This window comes from Cyprinodon tularosa, unplaced genomic scaffold (genome assembly GCF_016077235.1).
Source record: "Cyprinodon tularosa strain WSP-4 unplaced genomic scaffold, ASM1607723v1 ctg482, whole genome shotgun sequence".
In the NCBI taxonomy this organism is placed as follows: domain Eukaryota; kingdom Metazoa; phylum Chordata; class Actinopteri; order Cyprinodontiformes; family Cyprinodontidae; genus Cyprinodon; species Cyprinodon tularosa.
Window position 1 is genome coordinate 1067046 of NW_024039210.1, and position 25370 is coordinate 1092415.

The following is a 25370-nucleotide window of genomic DNA, read 5'->3' on the forward strand; positions in this document are numbered from 1 at the left end:
CCTTATCAGCTACCAGATCAGCTTCTCTGATTGGTTGCGCCTCAGATACTCAGAAGCTAATAAGGCATGGCTTAAGCTGCTCAGATTAATCAAGATGCGCTGCTCCTGCTGATCTAGATGCGCTGCTCCTGCTGATCTTGATACGCTGCAGGGCCTTTTCATGCACCCCAACCATTGACTTTGTATATAAATCAGCTGCATCTGCTGTTTCAATTGCGTGCGGAGTGAACGTAGCGTAAGGCTTTCACAGAGCAGTTGCATTTAGACTGAAACTTAATAATACTCAGACGGACAATTTTTTTTTCCAATTAGGTGACTTCCGAATAAATAAGAAAGCGTACAAAAAAAAAAAAAACACCCAATTTTCCAATATTCATGTCAAGGAAAATGTAGCTGAAAACCATTTATTCCTTCAATTTCATTCACAATTATTTCATACTTTTGTTAGTCTATCATGTATAATCCCATAGAAGTATGCTTTGCTTCAATATTGTTAAGACAAAAATAAGACAGTTTAAGTTGTGCGTAATATTTTTAAATTGGACTGTATATGAAGCAGGTGTTAAATGCTGATTTGGTGATTTTATTCCTAGATCACAGCAAAATGTTTCTTTTCTTTTTTTCAGTGACTTAAATCCCAACTAAAATGAAATGAATGATCAAAAGCATCAAATCAGCAAACAGAGAAATGGTTACTTCAGCTCTTCCTTGTACTATAGCTCTGCTCCAAATGAGTTTGTCAATTCCCAAGCTGATATAAGAAATAAAACAGAAGAAACTTGCATACAATATTAAGATTATGAGTCTTAATTGATATAAATCCATGAGTATTTTGAGTGACTGTGTAAAAAAATGAATATGTTTTTCTTCTAATAAAGACAATCTATAAAATAGTTGTGCACTCTATCAAAAAACTTTTTTTCTTTTATATTTTATTGATGGATTTCAGTAAAAACATTTGGAAGCCATGTGTCTCCAAAGTGGTTGTATTTGACAGCAGACTACAGGTGAAAGGACTGTCTTATTTTATTTTATTTTTTTTACTTTCCTTTTTTTTTTTTTTAGCTCTTTTATCTACTTTGGTCAGCCCAAGATATTTCCATGGCCACTGGGTGGCACTGTGAGTCCACCAAACCTGGAGGTGATTGTACATTCCTTCATCTCTGTCCTCCCAGGGAAACTTTCACTGCAGTCTTAGGAAAGTCTTCTTTGCAGAAATCTTCCTTTTCAGTCAGCTAAACAGTGTGAAAAGGTTCAGTCAGTCAAGCTTGACTGTTTCAGACAAGTGTTTGGTTGAGTTTGCTCTTGGTCGAGCTCGGACTGCATTTTCTCTCTCAGTGAGGGCTTGAAGTCGTGGTTTGACTCCAGAGGGATTGCGTATGATGCCTGGCTCTGTAACCTGCATCAGTGGGACTCCACAAGAGGCTGCTTGACTTCACACCAGGTGACCAGGAGTCACTACTTCAGTTTCTCCCTGCCTTAGGCATAAACTGCAACACATGGTTTGGTTGATGAGCACATCAACATCCAGGTTGAAACCTGAGGGTGGGTTTATGGTATGAACCTAACAATTTGACAAAGCTGACAGCGAACATATTTGGAATGTCGGTTTTTCTTCAACACATTTCCACCCTCTTCTTTCTGGATACAAGTAGTGCACCAGAGTGCCTGCCTTAGCAATAGTTCTCAGGTGAAAAGGCTCAGCTGTGTTCAAACGAAGACAGAACAAGAGTGAGCATGCAGTCACACACTGCTCGTGTGTTCTCTGGGGGGAGGGTAGCTGATGAGCGACAGCTCCTGCTCCATCTCCGTTTCTGGCTCTGTCTCCGAAAGCATCCCGGCGTTGTGGCATTCAGACAGGCTCTGTGACACTAATCCGATTTGCGTCCCATCATCTGTTGTGTCCTCCGGGTCCACCGTCAGCCTCCCATTATCTCCCCTGCTGCCGTTACGACAGTTACTGTTGCGGTCCACCCCCGCTTTATCGTGGCTGCTTGGCAGCAGAGGGGTAACGGCATGCGACGGGCACTGCTGGGATGCGAGGAGGGTTTTACTGCCTTGTCCTGCTGCATTGGCCCCAACATTGTACTGGCATCTTATATAGTTGGAGAAAGCCCTCCTGTAGGTCTTATTAAAGAGCGTGTAGACCAGGGGGTTGACCCCGGAGGAGATGTAACCCACCCAGACGAAAACATTTAGCAGATCATGAAGCAGAGACTCATTGCAAGAGCCACTGCACAGGACAAAGGTGACGTTGGTGATGAAGAATGGACACCACATGACAAGGAAGAGGAAGAAGACAATTCCCAAGACCTAAAAAAAAAGAGAAGTTATTGTGAAGGCAAGGCAAGTTTATTTGTATAGCACAGTACAAAGACGATTCCAATTGCTTAACAGTATATGAATTAAACAATAAAACAGGAAAAAATTAAAATAGAATAAAATAAAGATAAAAACTGGAAAAATCAGGCAGTAAGACAAATAAAACAGTTGGTCCGCAACTAAAAATACCTCAGTTAAAAGTTTAACTTCAACATCCAAAGGCAGCTCTAAACAAAAGGGCTTTTAACTTTGACTTAAAAGAACTAAGGCTTCCAGCACTTTTACAGTCTTCTAGCGTTTTTTTCCAGATCAGTGGAGCATAGAAACTAAATGCTGCTTCTCCCAATTCTGCGTGTATTTGTGTGGATTTTTTAGGCAAACATATGAAGACACTGTAGCAGTAATCAGTTCTACTAAAGATAAATGCATGAATGACCTTTTCTACATTCTGCTTGGAAATTTGCCTTTTAATCCGAGAGATGTTCTTCAAGTGATTAAAGTCTGACTTAGTAACTGCCTTTAAGTGCCTCTGAAGGTTCAGGTCTGAGTCCATCATGTAAATGTAAATCCTTTTATTGCCCCACAAAGGGAGGATTCAATCTCTGCATATTGACCCATCCTCTTGGGGAGTACTGGGCTGCCTTTGTGTGGCACCCTGGGAGCCGTGTGGAGTTACCCCTTGCTCACACTGGCTCCGCTGGGGTTAAGGGTTTTGCTCAGGAACCCAGAGTGCAGGCTGTGGAGATCAAACCGCGTACTTGCAACCTTTTTCATAGCACAAGCGCACTGCTCTAACCCACTAGGCCAACACTCCCCATCATAGCACCAAGATTTCAGCCATAATCAAACCCTTGTTTGGTCAGAAAATTATTACCTTGCTTTGTTTTTAATTCAGTTGGAGAAAATTATGGCCCATCCACGTATTGATCTGTTCTGAGCATTTAGCCAATGCTCTGATGGGTTCATAGTCACCTGGTGACTTTGTGATGTACAGTAAAGCAGTAAGACAAAGAAGTGGCAATAAAAAACTATTAGAATATAAATTTTAAAATTTGCCATATGCTCTTCAAGGTAAGGGATCCCCACACCCAGTGATTTATCAGACATATGCCCATTGTTGGCTCTTTCTGCAGTAGACAGGGAATAGCAGCGTGGGACACAAGCTGTTATGCTGTGGGTAATTTCACCTCTCTCTATTTGAGCTTGGATTAACTATTCAGCTTGGTTTGATGGGACCACATGGCCCAGTATTTTCTCCCTATCTGCATTGGTAAACCTTGGCCCATGACTCTGTCATTAGCTCACCACACTTGATTCCTTGCTCCACTTTTGATAGATACTATTGCAAACTAGGAGCACCATACATGCACGGCACCTTTTCTGATTCTCCAATCCAATCTTCTCTTCTTCATAAAATCGTCTTTGACAAAGTCACTCAGTTTCTCACCCTTTTTTTCTGCTTGAAAGAAATACATTTTGAGGATTTAATATTGACCTGCCATGATGAACAGATGCTGAGTTTATTCCCTCGTCCTGATGGTGGTCATAATATTATGCCTCTTTGGTGTCGGTGTATAAACCTTTCTTTTGTCATTAAAGAGGTACTTGAATTCAGTCCAGCTGCTCTCTGTGATTCTGGCAGCAGTCCAAGCTTTCTGACGTAACTCAAAGTGCCTGGCTGGATTTGATAGCATGTGACATGAAATGCTCTCCGTATTCTGGAGGAAAACTTTTAAATTCCCTGTTAGGAAACGTCAATGTCAGAAAAATTCACCTATCCTGGTTTCACAGAGAGGCAAATATATTCAGTAGCAGTGACAGCTCCAACATACTAAAAGACTTGTGACTGAAGAACCTGAGGGTTTTATTTTAAATTGATTTTTTGGGGGGGCTTGTCACAAGACAGCAGATATTTTCACATTGAAGGCAAAAAAATGTTCAGTCGTAATGCTTTTTGGTGTTAATAAGTTTAACACTTAAGAAAAAAACACCACAACCATGTCTTTAGAATGATCGTGCTGTTTGGTTAGGTGTAAGTTTTAAGAGTTGTTATATACCCCCCCCCCCCCCCCCCCCCCAAAACAGATACAAGACAATTTACCAGGAATATGTTTGGTGCATATCAACTGTGAATACACTGCAAAAACTTTGAAGAAATAAGTTTCAAATTTCTTAAATTAAGTGTATTAACCCTTAATTTGAGGAGGTAAATAAGATTATTTGCCAATGGAATTAGTATTTTTACTCTCAAAATAAGATAGATATAATATTATTGAAGTTTATTGATCTCACGTTGCAGAAATTCACTCTATAAATCTTAACCCATCCACTTGGGGAGCAATGGGTTGCTACTGTGTAGCGCTCGGGGAACAATCGGGGGTTAAGGTCTTGCTCAGAGACCCAGAGTGGCAGTCTGTGGGGCCCAAACCAAGAACCTCATCATTCCAACCACTCGGGCAATATGTAGTTGAAATAAGACAATGCAATTGTTTTTTTGTTTTTTTTAAATGTAGATTATCTTATTTCATTGGCAAAGTATCTCTCTTACCTCCTCAATTCTAGCAAACACTTTAAGAAAAAAGGACATATTTAGATTAATTATTATTATTATTTACATGTAGCGACTCACTACACCCCATTTTGAAAACAAGACCTTCTAGTGGTTGTATTCTTTGAGATGCCTTGAAAACTACTTTGACGGATTAAGCTGAACATAAGGAAGAGATAAATGTGGGTAAATTCATCACTTGTGGTCTTTACTAGGGGTGTAAATTTCCAGTCTTTACGGGATGATGCCCTGCAGTAAAATTGGGTCATTATCAGGACTCTGGAGAATATTAGCTATTCAATTTAGGATAATAAGTCCAGAGACACAGCTGTCAGTTACAAGTTACAAGATATTAGAGTATATAGGATGCTTTACCTGGAAATTTGAAATTTTATGTTAAAATGTGTGTGTTAGTGTTGTGCTACAGTTAAAACCTTACATTAGCCTGTCTTGCTTTTTCATCTATATTCTACCAAAAAGGGTTTATTTCAAAAATAAACCCTAAAATAAAAGTGTTGCTGTTTGTGTAACTTCCTACCTATTATTTAAGGGACCAGGAAAAAATTGTGAATTACAAGGAAAAAAAGGGGTAGGGAAAAGAGACTGAACAAACTTTATATATTTTTTTTCTCTTTAAATTTAATAAATGTGAATTTAAAGGTAAATATAAAATTATTATGTATGTACAATATCACATTATGACTCATTTAAGAACTCCACTTTTCAGTTGGTAAATTACCAATAGATCCATACTCTCCCTTTAGCGATCCTGTTGAAATATTTTAAAATCAAGCATTACAAATTATTTTCACAGAGATAATAATAATAATGATTATACACAGAACAAAAAACAATGGTAAATGGCATGTACTTATATAGCGCCTTTATTCAAGTTAGGAGACTTGACCAAAGCGCTTTACACCAAATTCATTCACCCATTCACACACACACACTGATGGTGGCAAGCTACATTGTAGCCACAGCTGCCCTGGGGCTCACTGACAGAAGCGGGGCTGCCGTACACTGGCGCCACCGGGCCCTCTGACCACCATCAGTAGACAATGCTGGTGAAGTGTCTTGCCCAAGGACACAACAACACTGAAAGTCGGAGTCGGGGCTTGAACCGTCAACCCTTCGATTTCAGGGCAAACTCCTACATCCAACGCCACTGTCGCCCTATAATAATAAGAATACACTGCAAGAATCGCAAAAAGTCTACAGACATTAACGTTTCTCTTATTTTTTTTACTTCTTGTTGTATTGCTAACACCTGATTACACAAAAACTCCCATGGGAAGATCACATTTTTTCTGTTTCTTTCCTCTGCTCTTATATTGAAAAAATACTGCTAAGAATTCCACCTATAAAGACAGTTGCTTGTTTTGAGTCAATATTAAGGGATAAAGACCCAACACAACTAAAATCCTAAGCAAAACTGATGTCACAACTCCCACTGACTTCCATGATTTTTGAAGGATATAAAATGTTATGTTTACAAGTCGAGATTCTCTAAATAGCTACTACTAGTTTGTGTTTACAACATGGACCAGCAGAGCACACCAGTGTTTACTGGGCAGCCAGTCATCTGGCTACAGTTTTCCTACTCACCTTTGAGGCCCGCCTCTCATTTTTTATAGCTTGCATCATCCCTCGTCTCCCATGGCAACCTGATGCATCACTTCGGCCTGGCCCGGCTGCTGGAGAGCTGAGCTGCGATGCGGCCTCGGAGCTAGGAATGATGCTGAGGCTATCTGAGGTGGAGGCGCTGAGCAGGATGCTGGGCTCTGGGCTTTTCAGGCAGCTCAGGGTGTTTCGTCTGCTTTGGAGCGCCGGGGGCTTTAGATCTTTCCAAGGAAAAGAAAAGAGATACGACACACAGATTCATGATGTAAGAGTGAGGGAGTAAACATAAAAAAAATGTAAAAAAACAGGTATTTAGTGTTACAAAAATTATTTTATGGCAAAAACTTGGTATTAATTTTGATTTTAAACTTAAACCAAAAAAAAACAACAACAAAAAAAACAGATGTAGCTACCAAAAAAACAACAACAGAGTGTCTAACAACCATTGTTAGTATGTGTAAATCCCACTTCCTGTTTTTGTATGCCACATGAGGGCGTGGCTTAAAAACAAAGTTCCCATCTTTTGGGGGAGGCCACCACACCATACAGTTTTATATCTAGATAAAGAAAATTGCAAACTGCTCAAACATGTATTTTTTCCTCTCAGTCATTACTGCTGTGTAATTCTCCCCACTGCAGTATCTTTTAAACTCTGAAAAAAAGTTCACTGCATTTTTGCAGAGAAACGGAGGAGAAGATCTCATTTTTAGGCCTTGGCGAAACTTTCAAGGGCTTTTGTAAATCAACTTTAGAAGAGTGTCTTGCTTTTTTTTGCACAACTCGAAACTGAATATTTTGCCCGATCTGTGCTCTTAACAGATTTTATTTTGTATTTTACCCCAAAGTCGATGCGTTTTACTTTGTTACCATGTCACCTTTCCTGTCAGACTAATAAAATTTCCAATGAATTACTGCATAGTCCTACTAAAATATATCTGATGTCAATCTCAGTCAGACCTACGGAATCCCACGTGTAAAATGGCGTCTGTGTGATCATCCACTTTGACTATCAATGGGGACTAGCTTTAAACGCCACAAGCTTATACTACATGATTTTCTGTGGAATGGGATGTAAAATCTGATTTTTTGTGTTGCGACCCACAAATATGGCTCACGCTAGGTTTGATAAAGATTGTAGGTCAATTTCTGAATTTCCCCATATTTGGGACTGGGCAATTCTGTAACAAATAAGTGACTCTGGTTGAATGCTTTTGGTTGTTGTCCCTCGAGAAGATGAACTTCTTTCTCAATTTCCAGTTAATTTTTCTCAAGAATTTAAAGGTATTCAAGTAAAAGTGGTTCCCAATTATTAGTTAAAAAACAGTCATAAGTAATTTTATTTCCACTTTGAAAGTATCTTCAACTTTATGTCACATACAATAAACATTGTACAATGTTGGTACCTTGTGAATCTGGAGGAGCAAGAGCATTGTTCTGCGGAAGGTGGAAAGGGCTGGCTGGAGGCTGCAGAGTGATTGCTGGTGTGCTCAAAGGCTGCTGAGAAGAAGACTTTGCTTCATACAGGAAGACAGTAGCCTGCCTCTGGAGCACCTGTCCACAACAGAAGGGAGAAAAGATAATGAAGCACATACATATGGCTTTATATGTGTTGGCTCCTAAAAGGTTACCTGTATGGTGAGGCAGTAAGTCACCACCATGATGACCAGTGGGATGAAGAAGGCCACAAAAGAACCAATCAGCATGAAGCGCTCTTCGTTGAGGACGCAGCTGCCATTGACAAAGACCTTGTCCTCATTATGAAGACCAATCACTGGAATGGGCATTGAAACGCCTAAAAAAAAAAAAAAAAAAAAAAAAAAAAACAGGAATCAGATATTCTATTTGAAGATAAGATGTTGTTGCAAAATACTAGTTTCATCTACAGTTGAACATGGCCATGTAGGTATTGTTCAACAACAATCACACAAAGTTAAAGCAAGTTATAGCCTTGGGAATCCGGGATACCTCTGTGAAACAACGCATTGATTTTAGACACACTTGACTTTGAAACAAATGGATTTTTTTGTAAAGTGAAAGCATCATTAAAACGTCTTCTGTGGTTAGTCAGACAAAAAAAAAACACCCCACAAAATTCTGTTGCACATTATTTGCAAGCAAAAAAAAAGAAATATGAGTTTGCTGACGATTTGGTAAAAGGCATTGCCAATAATCTACCTAAATATATATATATATATATATATATATATATATATATATATATATATATATATATATATATATATATATGTATGTATATACACACACAAAAATAACAGGTAGAAAAGTCAGGCTAACATTATCTCCCCTGAAACCAACCCAGACACATTTATTACTTTATCCATTAGGCTGCAAAGTCTCTGTATTTCTTCTGGAAATGAAAGTAAATAATTATAACGCACAGCAGAATAACACATTAGGCAAGTAATGAGAGCTGTGTCTGAGATAAATCAACACGCTATTAGTGTTTTTAAAATCTATTAGCATTTAATGGATGTTTACGAAGGTGCATTTTTGCTCTCAGGGGGAACAAGCGAGAACAAGCCTTTGAAGGTACGGCAGGTTTGTTGACCTGTGATAATGACACTGACTAATGTGCCTCTTCTGATTTTAAAGGGTTTCTTTTTGTTCTTGTTGAAAGTGTCTGCTGGCCAGAGAAAAAAAAGGGACACAGTAGTGAGAAAGAAAAGCTTCTGTTTTATAGCTGCTGAAGGTAAGAACTACTCAGCAGGCAGATACAGTCCTTGATCTGAATCATGCTTGATGTGAGGGCCGATGAGTGCAAGGTACATTGTTTGCCTTGGCACCGTGCTGCCCCGGGCAGCATGAAAATGCCATATAAATTTGACAGTAACCTAAACTCAATCATTAAAATTACTTTACACACATGCATACTCAAAATCCTGGGTATGACCTGCATCAAGCAATCATTCATATCAGCCCTTTTTAAGGGGCATGTAAGGCCACTGGCCAAGGGAATTGCTTTAAAGCCAAATTTCAAATCTAGTCTCACCTTAGCCTCTACAGAACTCGTTTTATACTGCATAAAATTACAAGAAGATAACATAAAATCTAAAGCAGCTGCATAGCCTCAGGCCCTAGCTGAATTGATATAGTAATTTAGAAAATGCAACTCATAATAGAAAAGCGCATAATGGGCTACCTCTGGCTATTTCATAAGGCAGTTTACAATGTAACTTCTGACAGTTGCACTTCCTGCTGAGCGGTCTAATTTGTCCCTAAAAGCCAGCAGATTTCATTTTTTTTAGGTAATAGCAGCTTAATGCGAAAGCTGCAGCGACTCTGTTAATCCATAAAAGACACAATAAATATTAAGCTGACATGCTGGCTTTCTGGCTTCTCATGACATGGCTATCATAGGCTGCTGGAGTGTAGCAACAAATACAAATCTGCAGCATCAGCAGTGTGCAGGGGACCTAAAAAATAAACCCTCCCGCATACACATTAACCCATGAGTCTCTCAACTGCTGACATGAATACAGATTCTTTCAAATGATAAAGCAACAGTCATAAGTGTCATTTTTTTGGTTCTGGGTATGCACAGCTATCTCTTACAAGCTGAAGAGTTTCAAAAGTGTAAAACCTAAACATATAGTAAACACCGCTTTATAAATAAATGAATAAAGTTACTAAAGCTACAAGTTACTAAACTTGAGGCAGAAGACCTGAGATGTCTGGTGGGCTGACACACTGACAACTGGTCTGTGATGTATTCTGGTTCTAAATCATTCAATGATTTACAGAATTACAGAATTATCTACTGCAAGATATGGGGAGAAAGTTTAAAGGCAGGAGCATTCTGGGTAAACTGTAGCTGTTAGTTAAAACACCTATCATGGCTAAATTCCATAGAAATGTGAATCTCAGAATCTCACCAGCTGGTTAAACCACAAAGAACTTGTTGTTCCACAACCTCTTCCCTTTTTCTACCTTTTCAAGAAGACAATGAGACATTGATGCCTGCTGCTGACACTGCATGGAGCTGCTGCCTCCACCACAGGTGTTTTTCCCTTTACCCTCTTCTCTGTTTTAACAGGGGAGATCTGGACTTCCAAAAAAAGGAGATGACAGAAAATAATGGGTTCTCCTGATAAGAGTTGATGGACAATCAGCAGGGACTGTCTTGCCAAACTGTCATCGAAAACTGCTATTACAGTACCACCGCTATGCTGATGAAAGCCTGGATGAAACCCAACTGTTTTTTTTTCTGGCTATTCTGCCCAGCTGTTTTCAAACTTTTGAGATATATGTAACTGTGCTGTTCCTCCCAAGGGGTGCTGAAGCTTTTAGAGAATCTTTGAGAGAAACCCAACTTCTGCAGAGGTCACCCATTTTCCTGTCGAGTACCGGTTAAATTGAACCCCTGACCAGAGGGAACAATGAAAAGTATAGACTTCCCTTTTAGTCAAAATGCTGTATCTGAGCAGACCAATGTTAGAAGTAGGTATGATATTTAATCTTAATATAGCTTTGAATCACTAGCCTGATTGGACGTTTTTATTTCATTATGTGGATGATTTCTAAGTGGTTGACTACTGATCCTACTGTGTTTGAGGCTGGTTTTCCAAATTTTCCATTGCAACCTTTGTTTTGTGTGCTTATTTGAATTCAGTCGCTTGCTTCTTTTTTTGCTGTGAAGATTGGTTGTTTTGTTGAACTGTTCAGAACCGGCCAACCCAAAAAAAACCGACTTGTCTTTGAAGTAGGATTTAAAACAGTCCAGTGCCATACCAGAAATGTTGACCCAGTTTTCAAGGTGCTCTAATAAAATAGAGATATAAACAATGTTGAATGCTGCACTTAGGTCCAACTACAAACGCAACACCTTGGCAATTTCAGTCAGTCCCTGTGCTGTGGTGAGCACAGACGCCAGACTTAAAGATGCCGAAGCGGCTGGTCATCATTAGGAAAGTTTTGAACTGTTGAAACACAACTTATACAAAAATTTCACTGATGGACAGGTTTGAGATGGGCCTGTAGTTCTGCAGTAGTAGCTTGTCCAAGTTGCTTCATTTTCAACAGCAGCCTGACACCTGATAAAAGGGACATGTTCAATCAGATGTCATGAGGCAGAGGTTTCTTAATGGAGGATGTAGGGAAAACATACAGCAGTAGGGAGAGCTTAGTTGGTGTATAGCAGAGGTGGGCAACGTTGATCCATAAAAGCCACTGTCCTGCATCCTGCATTTCATTTCATAGTGTTGTCCTCTTATCTTTTGGGTTTTTTCAGTGAAGTAGTTAGCTAAATTGTTGGAAGTGCTGGTTGAGTTCAGATGCTACAGTCACAGGATTTTTATTAGCCTGTCGACCATGGAAAATAAGAAATGATTTTTTCACCTCAGGGACATAATATTCTCTTGAATTTTTCAGTTGTAAGTTATATCTATGAAGTCAACTGCTGTTTTATTTTTAATAAATAATGCCTATTTTTTAAGTTGTAAAAAATATTGCAAAAATCATAAAAGTTTAACAGAGGTGTACATAAAGGATACAAATTAAGGCAAACTTAAAAAACCTCCAGGTGTAACAGCATTTATTGCTACATCAGTGACTGCAGAGATCTTTTGCTAGATGTTTCATTGATAATAGTTCTGGAATCGATTCCTGGAAGACCTCTTAGACCTCAATCATAGCAGCAGGTAGAAGTGAGGAACCTTTGCCGGGGTCAAAGAAAAGGTGGGAGGAAAACATGGCTGGTCTGTGTTTTACAAAGGCATCGAGCTGTGAAGAACTCAGAAAAAAAGAAAGCAGACCTAGATATTATTTAACTGGATTTGTTTATGCTGCTAGTACTGATATCTCAGATCAGTAGAGTTTGGTTAGTTGGCTGTTAAATTTGTTGAAATAAAATGTTTTTGAGCATGTACTAAAATGTACAGATAAGGGACTTTAGCATGTATTATCCCACTGCTTACAGTTTAAACCAAGACGGCTGTGAGAATGTCTTTATTGTGTTTTACAGCAACGTTTTATAAGTTTGCTGATTTTACAGGGAACCATTAGGATCAGCAATGCTGCAAACATTAAAACCCAGCATTATCTTTTGTCAGACTCCTCTGATTTTGTTTTGCTTCTTTTTTTTAACAGTAAGGTAACTCCAACCTAATGAATTAAACAGTTTGTTGTTGAGATGTTGTCGGAAAATTTTGATTTCTCTTTTATTATATATCAATTTATCCTATTTACTCACTATAAAAGTTTTCACTCATTCTGTTTCACCTTGAAGGCCACACCATTCTCTGCAGGATGGTGTTTGTAGACCAGACATAGCTTCTTCCCATAAAAAAACAGATTCTTTTTCAAGGTTTATTCACAACATGTTACTGTTTAACCAAAGTGTCTGTAATTTGTTTTGACTCTGACTACTTTTCCATTGTTGTACAGTAAGTGAGGGGGAACGAACGCTGCTCATGCAGAACAGGGCAAAATGCTGTGCCATAAGGGCTGTATGATGAACTGTTCTCTCTTTGCAAAGATAAGAAAAAATGTGCCAACTGAGTGAAATCCATCAATCTCCGTTTATTTAACTAGGGTGAATAGTTGAATACTTTTTTCCCACGACACTGACCAGGAAATGTTGAGAATTTGTTTGTGTTTCAGGGGTTTGTTATCTAAAATTTAGAAAGATGCTCTATATTTTGCTGTAGTTTAGATTGAAAAACTAATTAAAAGTTACATTTTTGTTATTTTTTTTATCGCTTGGAAAAAAAACAGGGAAACTCTAAGGGAAACTTTTTTACTCTAATGATTTTACTGCATAAATAAATTCAACAAAACACATTATGTTAATCTTTTCTAGTTTTTCCAGCTTTTCTAGCCTTTTAGTATTAATGAAATAAAATCATAACTCAAGTATTGAAAAGATAGCAGCAAAACAGACAACATGTTTGTGTTGCTCCTTATTGTCAAGAGTGTAAATATTTAATTTAGAACTGCTTTGAAGAATTTGAAAATAAGCTCCTTGGAGACATTGCAGGCATTTTAACATGTGAAAGATTTTGCCTGTGAACCGACAGACTCACAGAGCCTTGACGCTTTTTAAAAATTCGTCACAAATGAGGAGACTTTTGTGTTCAGATTACTATTGGAGAGCCAGCGCCTCAGGCCAAATGGATCCAAAGACAGACAGGGGACAGAAGCGGCAGAAAGGAAAGAGTAGAAAGACAAAAAGAAGCAATCTGTCTGTGGTGAGTTAACAGACCAAATATTGGATGTTTCATTGCAGTATTGATCCATGTAAGCTCTCTCAGATCTCAATCATCACTGAATGCTTGTGTCCCTGAGTCTCTTGAGTAGTTTAAATAAAGGCCAAGAGGAAGTCAAAATTCAAAAGCTAAATGAATATTATCAAAAAAGTGCCAAAAAGCCTCAAATCAGATGAGCAGATGCTACACTTTATAGAAAATGTTTTAAGTACTTAAGACACAATTGACAAACCATCAGTTTATTTTGGTGAATTATCCATTTTTTTTCATTATCCATTGCTGGTAGACCACAAAAGAGAGCATGACTGTGTTGCCATATGAACTTATATTCAATTTTGTCCCTTTACACCTCAACTCCATGTATATTTCCTGTCCCCTGCTAAAGAAAAGGATTCCCACAGCATTATGCAGCTGACATCAAGCGTTGGGAAGCATGGAGTCTTGTGAAGACGCAATTTGCACTGTTAGTTTCTCTGCCACCATTACATCTTTCTCCAAATAGTTGCTTAGTCCCAGAAACAGACTCTTCCTCTGGTTTCTAAAAAAACATTTTACCTTTGTTTTTTCCTTTTCGTTCAATAATGCATTTTTTGCACCATGTTTTTTTCCCACAGTTAACATTTAATCACTGCTGCAATTTATGAAATGGAAATGTTCCTTTTACTGTTAAGCTGCTGCTCATTCACTGTCTGAAACATTTTGTTTTGTATACACTGTATTCAAGTATAAGTTATTTTTTTTTATTTTTGTTTGAATTAAACATACATTTATTATTATTTTTATTTTTATAATTGTGAAATTGTTTTCCTATTAACAGATCTTTTTTTTTCTTAGTTTTTATTGTGGAATTTTTCCAATATAGCTCTGTAAATCAATGTTTCAGAGCTACATGACAACCCAATAGATTTACTTTCACATGGACAACATTATGGTTGTTGCCATGAGGTTCTGCTTAATACTTGTATATGAAACTTTATCCAGTCACATTCACACAATCCCAACTTTACATCCATGCACACATCTACAAGCACTCAACAGGGACGTACACAGGGGCAGGCACTAAACATATTCTTACAGTCCAAATACATAAGCCACATTTACACTACCTTTTGGAACCGTGCCGAGATCGGTCCGAGCATGATAAACGAGATAACTGTTAAGCGTAAATGACACGCAAAGCTGAACCGCACTAAATCTAGTACTAGTTCATCAGTGGGGCTTGGCGTGTTTCAGTTCTGGCTCAGTTCTGATAACAAGGAGCGCATGAGCAGACCACGTCATCTCCTTACAGTCAGGAAATTTCAGACATTGATAAAAATACAAACTTCCCCACCTTGTCACACGATTTCCAGTGATCATTCTTCTTAGCAATATGGTGAACCTCAACGTCTATCATTGTTTCCTGCATCTGAAGCCAGGATTAGACTTTCATTTGTAGTATGCACTTCTCAAAAGCCGACTCTGTCAAGTAAATTCACCAAAGGCTGCCTTCTCTGCCCGACTCTCCGCAGACAATGAAATGAATTTCTCTGATCTGAGTAAGATTACCATTTCTATCAAAATCTGTTGTCATGTCTCATGTTAATCTAATATATATACAATAAGAGTTCTTATTTAAAGAGTTTGTTCCAAATGATCTCTTCACAGGAAAATAACCGGAGAGAGAAAGCTTCAAGTTGTAAACAGAGAGCTCCCATTTTCTCTGAAAAAGACCAAAACATTAAGTCTTTAATAAGCTTTTCCTTATGTGGGGATTTCTAAAGTAGAATGACTGCCTTGGGTTTTAATCAGGGGTATTAGAGTAACGACAGGCAGACTCCTGAATTCCTTTATTTTTATTTGTAAAAGATAAAAATAGTTCAGTTTTATAACTAAAGTCTGTTGATATCATGCTAAAAAAAGCATCTAATGCTAAGTCAGACATATATTTGATAAATATCTCTGTGATTGAATATTGCCACAATAGCATGTCTCTTCACCTACCTTTCACTTTCAAATCTGTTTGAACATCTACAGGGTGAATGTTACCAATGGTAACTGTCAGTTCTTGAATAGAATGAATCAAAATTTAACATGTCACAAACCGTCAATCTTTGACCCAGTATACCGAATAAAGCCAGCTAAAATATACCCTTCAGGGATCAATAAACAGAAAACGTCCCTGTTTTAAACAGAAGCAATCATGATTGGCACATTCCATTTCCTGCTAAGCTTATATAATCTGAGAATAATGACATACTTTCAAAATAGTATCTCTTACTATTCCTTTTCAGCTTTCAAATCATGAGCTTTCATCACTGATTTGAAGTAGCTTATCAGTGTATGTATTTACTTTGGCCTTACATAAAGCAGAAAAATTCTCATCAGTTTCCAACTCGCCCTTTGACACCAGTTGGATTTTTGAAAGACAACATAATAAGAATCTTTGTGCTGCCTGTCTATCTTAGAGCGCCCCAACCGCTGGTAAGACTCTGATATACAACCAAGATGTAGAGACTTGAGACCCAAATACATAACTCTCTTTCAACTTTTCCCTCTGTCAGGGGAAATAGGCATGGTTAGGTTACCAGTTTTTGTTTTTAAATTTAGCTATTTGCCTACAGATCTTTAAAGCAATTGTGGGTGAACAACTTTTTTTTTTAAATATCTTTGTCAACATGCAGCACCATATACTGTATAAGAACTTATTTTGACCCAATCATTGATTCTTCTTGGACAATAATGTATGCAATGTAATTATTTTGATGAAAACTACACCATAATCACACCGTTAGAATCCCATTGAGCTTATTAGGCATACTTTAAATGATTTCATTCCAAAAGAGTCAAAGCCTTAGCCTGATGAACCAGACTAAATGTGAGATTAAATGTGTAATCTGGCCCCGATGAATGAGACATCGGAAGATTGTTGATGAGAGCAACCCGCTTTTTTTCAAACCATGTCTGTGCCTATTGGCCAACGCTCTGACCAATGAGCGCAACTGACTGTACCATAGGAAAGCTGGTGGGGGAGTGTAAACAAACAGCCTGTCGGTAAAATGGCGAATACGTCCTTCTTAAAAATGAATGAGCATAGAGCCTCTTCCTGCTAACGTTTCAACAAAAACCCCAAATCCGATCCTTCAAAAAATTATTCCAAAGTTGAGTCAAACAAGAACTGTTCAATAGTTGTTGCCATCTTCCTTGTTGTGCTTTCTCCAGCGTCGTGCAGCTTTATCGTCCCGCCCTCAAAACCCCGCCCGCTTTGCATCCAGAAATTCAAAACAAATCTCTGTGTTGTGATTGGCCCGCCAGTTCTAGGGCCTGCGACATTGATCGAGGCTAGACCACTCACAGGCAAAAATGATTTTGGCCGCTGGCGGTTGGGTCTAATTTACTAGGCTATCAAAGCCTGACACAAAGCAATATCTTGTTCAGCTATAGAAATATTTATTTTTTTAAATCAGCAGAGTTTTGAACTTTTACAGAAAACTGATTGACTTGAAAACAAGGGAAGAGTAGAAAAGCAATTTTCTCATGAACTTTTTGATACACAAAATAGTTGCGCTCAACCAACTGTTTATTAGATGTATTTATTGTAAGCTACAACTTATTTTTAAAAATGTGCCAAATAAAGCTTTAATTTTATTTGAAACAAAAAATACATTTAGACCCCATTTTACATTAGAAAATCTAGAACCAAAAGAAACACTGAGCAGGTAAATAAGACACGTTGCCGATGGAATAAGACAATTTACATTTAAAATACATACATAAAAAACAAACAACTGCTGTCTCTTAACTTCAAGTGCATAATATCTGCTTATGTTATCTCCCATCTTTTAAGGGTAAAAATGCTCCTTCCGTTGGCACATCATCCTATTTAACCTATTCAAATTCAGGGGAAATGAACCTAGTTAGACAAAAAGTGAGAAATTCTAAAAATTAGCTTAAATAGATTAGGTTTCAAAGAAATACATTTTTCGGTTAAATGTGACATTTTCTAACAATTAAAAAAGGGATTGAAGTAGTGTGAAAATATTTAACAGGGTGGATTTATTTCAGTTAGTCTGTTTCATTAAAGGAGAAAGAAAATGTGTTGACTTATCTAAATCTAAAAAAAAATAACAGAGACTGCAGCTACATGGAATACTGTAAGGCTGACGACATGCAAGACAGCATTCGCTGCTCACTGACAGATTTCCCGTGTGGCCATCATAGTCATCAAAGTCTCCAATGACATAAAAAGATTTCCTACATTTTTCGCTACCCACTTTTGAAAGAAAAAAAATGCCAAAAGGGCTCTGAAAACATGCTAAATATAACGTAAAGTAAAGTAGCTGAGCTCGTAACAGTGTTGTCTGTCCCCAGAGTTCATTTGCAAGCTAGCATCTGGCTTTTTATGCTGCTCTTAGAGTAATGGAAGCCTCTTAGCTGAGCAAACTTTCAGCCTATGTCAGAGGATATCTTTTGCTGTAGGTAATGATTAATAAAAAATCCTTACCAGCTTCAGTCAGCAAGGTCCTTTGCTTTTGTCGATATGTATATTCTTTCTGAACAGTCACAAGGCTTGACATTCATATGCTGTTTATACTCTGCTATAATTGTTTGGACAGATGAAAGTGTTACCTTCAGGCATGTGGAAACTATATACAAGCAGAAATCATGCCTGCGTGGGGCGCAGTCATTCTCCCCTTGATATCTTGGGGGGAGTTTCATTCATTTGTTTTTCATTTGTCCTTTCAATGCTAATCATACCAAGACTACTTTTTCAATGGTGTTACAGGAAGAATTCCAATGATATAGAATAGTTTCATCAGAAGATTATAAAGCTACAACATCATCATCTGGGCTTTTCACAAATGTATAAGGCATAATAATCTTAGAGAATTTGAAAAAAAAAATAAAAAATCATGCTGTCACCCTTATTCCACTATTAAGTAAATAAATAACTGTATTAATCCTAACTGAGCTGAATAATAATTTTGTGAAAAAAACAAACAAATGTTATTTTCTTTGGTTTAATGAGTTCTTAAAATATAACCTGGTATGACAGTTGAACCCTCACTTTAGGGTCACATTGAAACACCTTAACTGTAAGGTTAGGGGAGCAAAAGGTACTCTTTAATGCATTGGGTAGGCATGTGTGTGTCAGTAAGTGCACTAAAATGTGAAAGCTCCTGGGTTTTAAAGGGCATGAAGCAACATCAATAGAAGCTTGAGGTCAGCTAAAAGGAGAGATAGCTGAGTGAAAAGTTTTAAAAGTCATCTGCTCCCGGTACACATTGAGAAACGAAAAATACACACACAAACACACAATTAAGAAACATATTCATTGCCTTTATTATGGCTTAAATGTTACTTTGCAAGAATTGCTAAGAGGAAAAAGACTTTGGTGCAGTGATATGACAAGGTTTATTCCTAAATTCTCCGGCATGGACTTATTTGTGCTTGCAAAATATATAATTTCATACAGTATATACAGTATATTTCATACATATATATATATATATATATATATATATATATATATATATATATATATATATATATATATATATATATATCACTCCCAGAAGGTACAATAGCAGACATCGAAGACAGTTACAAGTACCTCGGAATCCAACAAACAAATGGCAATTTGTTTGTTCAAGAGGTGACAAGTAAAGTGGCTATGGCCAAATCCCTCCAACGAGTAGGACAGGTCCTAAAGAGCCAGCTCAATGGCAAGAATAGGTCTTGGGCAATAAATAGCTACGCTCTGCCAGTAATTACATACCCTGTAGAAAAATTAAGTTATAACACATGAAAGCTCCTATCCTTGCACGTAGGGTACCATCAAGAAGATCCCAGGTGCAGAATGTGCAAAGAGGCCCCTGAGACAATCCAGCACATGTGAGGGTTGTAAGATGCTGGCAGGGAAAGCTTACATGGAATGCCATAATTAAGTGGCTGGAATAGTGTACAGGAACATCTGTGCAGAGTATGGGCTGGAAACCCCAAGGACCAAGTGGGAAACACCTCCAAAGATGGTAGAGAATGACCAAGCCAAGATCCTGTGAGACTTCCAGATACAGACAGACTGACTGGTAATGGCAAACCATCTGGACACTGTGTTGGTGGACAAAAAGCAGAGGATAGACATATCAATTTTAAGTGACTGCAACACCAGAAAGAAGGAACATGAAAAAATAGAGAAATATCAGGGGCTCAGAAAAGAGCTGGAGAAAACCTGGAAGGTCAAGGCATCTGGTCTTTGAGGCACTCGGGGCAGTGGTTACAGCAGACCCCAGGAAATACATCAGACATCTTGGTCCAGAAAAGTGCAGTTCTTGGTACAGCAAAGATACTGTGCAGAGCCCTCAAGGTCCCGGGCCTCTGTATATATACATACACAGCCTGTTGACAAACTAATACGTGGTCATAGCGTAGTAAGTAGGTAAATCAATTCACCCAAACAATTGTTTCCTACTTAGTGCAACCTTTGTGCATCAGTTCGCACAGAAACAAAGCTATCCTACAGTATGGTGCCTACATGGAACCATAGGTCATGCTGTGGAAACTTTTATATTGTGAAAACATACATCGACTATTAGAAACAAATTTGGAAACCGGAACAGGCTCTTAAGTGTGGAGGAAAAAAAAATCATTGACTCCAACACAATCGCTCACACCAAGCATGCTTTTAGTGAGAGTGGAGATGAAAATTCTCTTTTAACAGGAAGAAACCTGTTTGTAGAAAATCTAGGAACCACAAGTAATCTTGCAACATTGTTCAGTTACGGACTGTATATAACACATAAAGCTCACTTTTTCAGTTCATTCCCTGTTCACGAATCCCTTGAATTCTTCTTCTCCAGCATCTGAATTAAACAGTTTAATGAGTACGGCATCTAACATACCCAAAGGCTCCATTTCGTCATTATCCCAGTCACTGTCACTACTGTACAAGTGAATACTGGTGCGGCTTTAATAATAATAATACATTTTATTTAACAGTGCCTTTCTGGACACTCAAGGTCACTTTACAGAAAATACAAAAAATAAATAAAAAGAAAGATGAAAATACAAAAATACAAATACAGGAACATAAAAACAATTATGGATAAGGAAAAGAGCAGTGTATTCACAGATAAGCGAGCTGGAACAGATGGGTTTTGAGTCTGGCTTTGAATAAGTGGAGAGAGTCAATACTGCGGAGGTTGGGAGGAAGTGAGTTCCAGAGCTGGGGTGCTGAAGGCTCTGCTCCCCACGGTGACAAGTCCAGCTGGGGGTACAGTGAGGTGGATGGAGGAGGAAGATCTAAGGGAGCTGGAGGAGGTGGCAATGTAAAGGAGGTCTGACAGATATGGAGGAGCAAGGTTATGGATGGCTTTGAAAGTATAGAGAAGGATTTTAAATTGAATTCTGAATTGAACTGGGAGCCAATGGAGTTGGTGAAGGACAGGGGAAATATGATGAAAGGAGGGGGTTCTTCTGATGACACGAGCAGCTGAGTTCTGAAGAGGTTTGATTTTATGGAGAGATTTATGAGGGAGGTTGAAAATAAGAGAATTACAATAATCAAGACGAGAGATGATGAGGCTGTGGATAAGGACAGAGGCAGTATGTGTGGTGAGGGAGGAACAGAGACGGTTAATGTTGCAAAGGTGGAAGTATGCAGACCTGGTAATTTTGTTTATGTCAGACTGAAAGGAGAGGGAGGAGTCGAGGATGACACCCAGACTCTTGACCTGAGGGGAGGGGGAGACCAAGAAGTTGTCAATGGGTAGCGAGAAACTTTTGATTTTGGATAGGGTGGATTTAGTGGCAACGAGGAGGAGTTCGGTTTTATCACTGTTTAGTTTAAGGAAGTTTGAAGTGACCCAGTCTTTAATTTAAAGTAGGCAGTTAGTAAGGGGCAAGGGGGGGAGTGAAGAAGTGGGTTTACTGGATAAATAAAGCTGGGTGTCATCCGCATTATAGTGAAAATGAATGTTGAATTTCCGAAAAATACTGCCAAGGGCTTTGTACCGGTAGTTTACCAGTCATACTTATACATTTCAACAGAGCCCCAAGTAAACCCAGAATGGATCAACCAATGAACCAATTAATCCTTATATATATATATATTTATGATATGGCCAGGTTTTCATAATGCAATGAATATGAAATTTAAATTAGATCCAAGTACTGACTCATCTGTGATGGCCTAACATCCTTTATATGTTGTTCAGGCAAGTGGCCAGAAAATTTGCTGAATTCATTCATAAACTGCATTTACAGTTAGCTGACAGCCTAACGTACTGCATTTTTCCTGAGTGGCTTAGCATCCCATGGTTCTACAATCTGGCAAAAAATATGCAGTTCGACCTATGAAAACCTGTAGAGCTAATATGACTTACTGTCACGATGATGCAAAGGATCTTCTTATAATTTGCCTTCTTATTTCTATTTTTTTAATTAGATTTATAAACTAATTTTACAAGAAACAAATGAATGCCAGGTATACATGAGGACATTATGCAAGAGAAAACAAATACAGAATAGTAAGGTTGGGATGTCAAAAAGGAAAAATAAATCAATTGAAAACTATTCATTTTGTCAAGAACATATTTTGCTTCAACAGCTTTTTGGTTTTCAATTTCTTTATTGTGATGCTTTTTTGTATAACTTCTATTTGCACTCTGAATTAAATCGGGTCTTCGATGAGAGGTAATGACATTGCTGATTGGCTGCAGTGGGTGGAGTGTTTTCTAGAATTCTTATCAGTCCTGAAAGCTAGCCTGCCCTGGAGAAGGTTTACAGTTCAGAGTTTGTTACCATGGTGACTAGCCTGCCTAAGAATGAGTCCAACTTTATGGGACCAGACAGTAAAGATTGGAACTTAAAAAGTCAAATCATTGAAGAAAATATTTTCGAGGTTTTAAAGACATGAGACTTAAGGGCTGGTTATACTCCAGCAGCAGTGTGTCGCAGCGAGCTTGACGCAGATACTTTAGTTTTATGCTCAATTTTAAAGCTTGGTCTGCGCTATGTTTATTCAACGCCACAAAGCAAAAGGGGAAAATCACGACCTAGCTGTGGGTCTAGATATGGCCGAGGCGGTGAGGAAATGGTGGCAAGTTTGTGTGACCATGGAGGGACATGAGGGCGAAAAAGAGCGGGGATCCAGGTAGAGAAAGGGTCCCGGCATTCTCGCGCCCCTCGCTCTTCTAGCTGCTCCATCTTCATGAGTTGTTTTCCACAATGGCGGTCATACAAACAAAACAAGGTGGTAAGGTACCAAACAGGGAATGTGCATAGTGTTGAACAGATGCAGATTTGACCAATCAGAGGCCTCCTGTCTGCGGCACTGTCTGGAGTCACCTACAGTTGGGGAGAGATGCAGCAGAGTGTCTGCGAAGGAGGCAGGGACGACTCTGTGTTCGCTCAGACACCTACACAGACGGCATTTAGGCCGAGGCTCACCCACATGAGGGAACCAATGTTAAACAAAGAAGCATTCCTACAACGGAAGGGTCTAGATCAAAATATGTTTATCTGTTTAAAAAAGGAAAACCAATGTTCAACCAAAGCTCTAATTGAGAAATAGAAACAAAAAAAAACAAAAAAAATGTTCATAGAGGCTCCTAGTTCAGTCAGAAGTTTAATTAATTACAAGCAAAGGACTTTCTAGTTGCACTATTATATAGTTCCAAAAAATATTTATTCAAAAGGATGGGGAACAATGCCTGTTATACTTGGTGAATTCTTGTTTGTAAATAAGTATGAAAGGGAAGCTATGAGTTTTAGTTCCATTTAATAATAATACACTACTCTGTCTTGATTTATCTATAATGTAAAATCCAAATTAAATGCCTTTTAGTTTTGTGAAAGCAAGATGATAAAATGTGGAAAAGTTCAAATGAGTACTCCATGTACTCTTGACTCACAGGGGGGATTAAGAAGTGAGAGCATTGTCAAAGGTTTTAGAGACTATATCCGGTGATAATTTGCAATCAGGCCTGACAATAGAGGTCTTTGGCCTCCAGAAAATGAAACATTAAGCTTTTAAACTTGACTTTGGAGAGAAAATCCCTCTCACTTTTCATGGAGCAGAATATCAATATAAAGGACAAACCCTTAAAGGTAAATTATCCTCCATTTTTTTTATAGATTAATTCTATAAGGAATGAGAGCGTATGATGCAAATCAGCCCAACATATGCAAGTGTGCTACAGGATACTTTGATTTAATGCACTGATTGTCGCCTCTGTTTTAACGAGTCAAGTCATGCGCAAGTAGACCTGTGAAAACTACACCAGCTCATGAGAAGTCAGTGAATTCCGAACCAGTGAACTATATACATAAAAAAGGCCTAGTGCATCCTAAAGATAAAACCCCCAGACCGAATATGAGTGGAGTGGTATATGCTTTTCAGTGCAGCGAGGAATGCTCTGATCTTTATATTGGAGAAACAAAAAAAACCTCTCCACAGACGCATGGCCCAACACAGAAGAGCGGCCTCCTCTGGTTAAGACTCCGCAGTACATCTACACCTTGTGGACAAACGACATTCTTTTGAGGACCAGAATGTTCACATTCTGGATAAAGAAAATAGGTGGTTTGAGAGGGGCACGAAGGAAGCCATCTATGTTAAGAGAGAAAAAACAACTTTAAACAGAGGTGGTGGACTCAGATTCCAGCTTCCAAAAACATACAATTCAATCATAGACATGATCCCTTCCAGATATCACCAAACCCCCCACCCCATCACAGAGGAACGAGGGACCTACCCGCTCCAGCCGGTGAACAATACCTCCTTAACCACCGATTCTTAAAGCTACAGTGTGTAATAATTACAGGGATATACAGTCAGAAATGTAATATATTATACATCACTATGTTATTTATCATCATCTACGAGCTCAGCCTCTTAACCTTAATATTTGCGTTGCCTTAGAATTCGTTATTTATAATTACATAGAAACGGGTCTCGCAGCCATGGAGGCAGACATCTTTGCGCTACGGCAAGCCCAGAGCCAACAAACTAGCGATTGCGAGATCGCCAAAACGTCACAACGATGTAGAAAAAATAACGGGTATATTTATTATCTTAAGTCTACATGAAATCTATACCCTACACAGACTAATGAAATACTATCTGTAAAATTATCTATGTAAACAAACCTCATCACTTGAGAAGGTAGGTGATGCGGACGTCGTGGAAGACATTTTGTCCCGTAACGCTCGCCGTACTGTTGGGGGGGAGAAGCGGTGGGGGGGAGATGTTCATGTTGCTGCAGTCTGCAGTCTGACCGCTAGATGTCGCTAAAAGTTACACACTGTAGCTTTAACAATCATAGACAGGTTTTAGGTATTACAGGAGACAATCCCCCCCTTATCGGCAATCCCCCCTTTAACAACCGACCCTCAGAATCATAGACAGGTTTCAGGTATTACAGGCTAACAATGGAACCAAACGACCCATTCATCGGTTACCAGTGCATGTTTCCAAGCGATACAAGGCTTTGCCTATATAAGACTCAAACTCACTGCGGATCCAGACATTTGAATTGAGAAAGCTTCCTGGAGAGGTGGCAAAACGTCTTAAAATCTTGGAAACCAAGTCCAGTGGATATTTTTTGAATTTTTATGGAATGACTATGACCTGGATGATTATAAATTTTAATATAATTTATAAACTGATATTA

General features: G+C 38.5%; 1 protein-coding gene across 1 annotated transcript in view; it reads right to left on the reverse strand.

Annotated features, from left to right (window-relative positions):
- Nucleotides 1-915: 915 nt before the first annotated feature.
- Nucleotides 916-25370, reverse strand: part of htr2cl1 (5-hydroxytryptamine (serotonin) receptor 2C, G protein-coupled-like 1) — a 48129-nt gene continuing 23674 nt past the window's right edge. The window contains exons 3-6 of the mRNA XM_038302096.1: nt 8122-8285; nt 7897-8044; nt 6479-6714; nt 916-2313 (exon numbers count right to left, since the gene is read on the reverse strand). Of these exons, the coding sequence (XP_038158024.1) occupies nt 1744-2313; nt 6479-6714; nt 7897-8044; nt 8122-8285 (1118 nt within the window). The 3' untranslated portion in view covers nt 916-1743. The remainder of the gene's footprint in view (nt 2314-6478; nt 6715-7896; nt 8045-8121; nt 8286-25370) is intronic.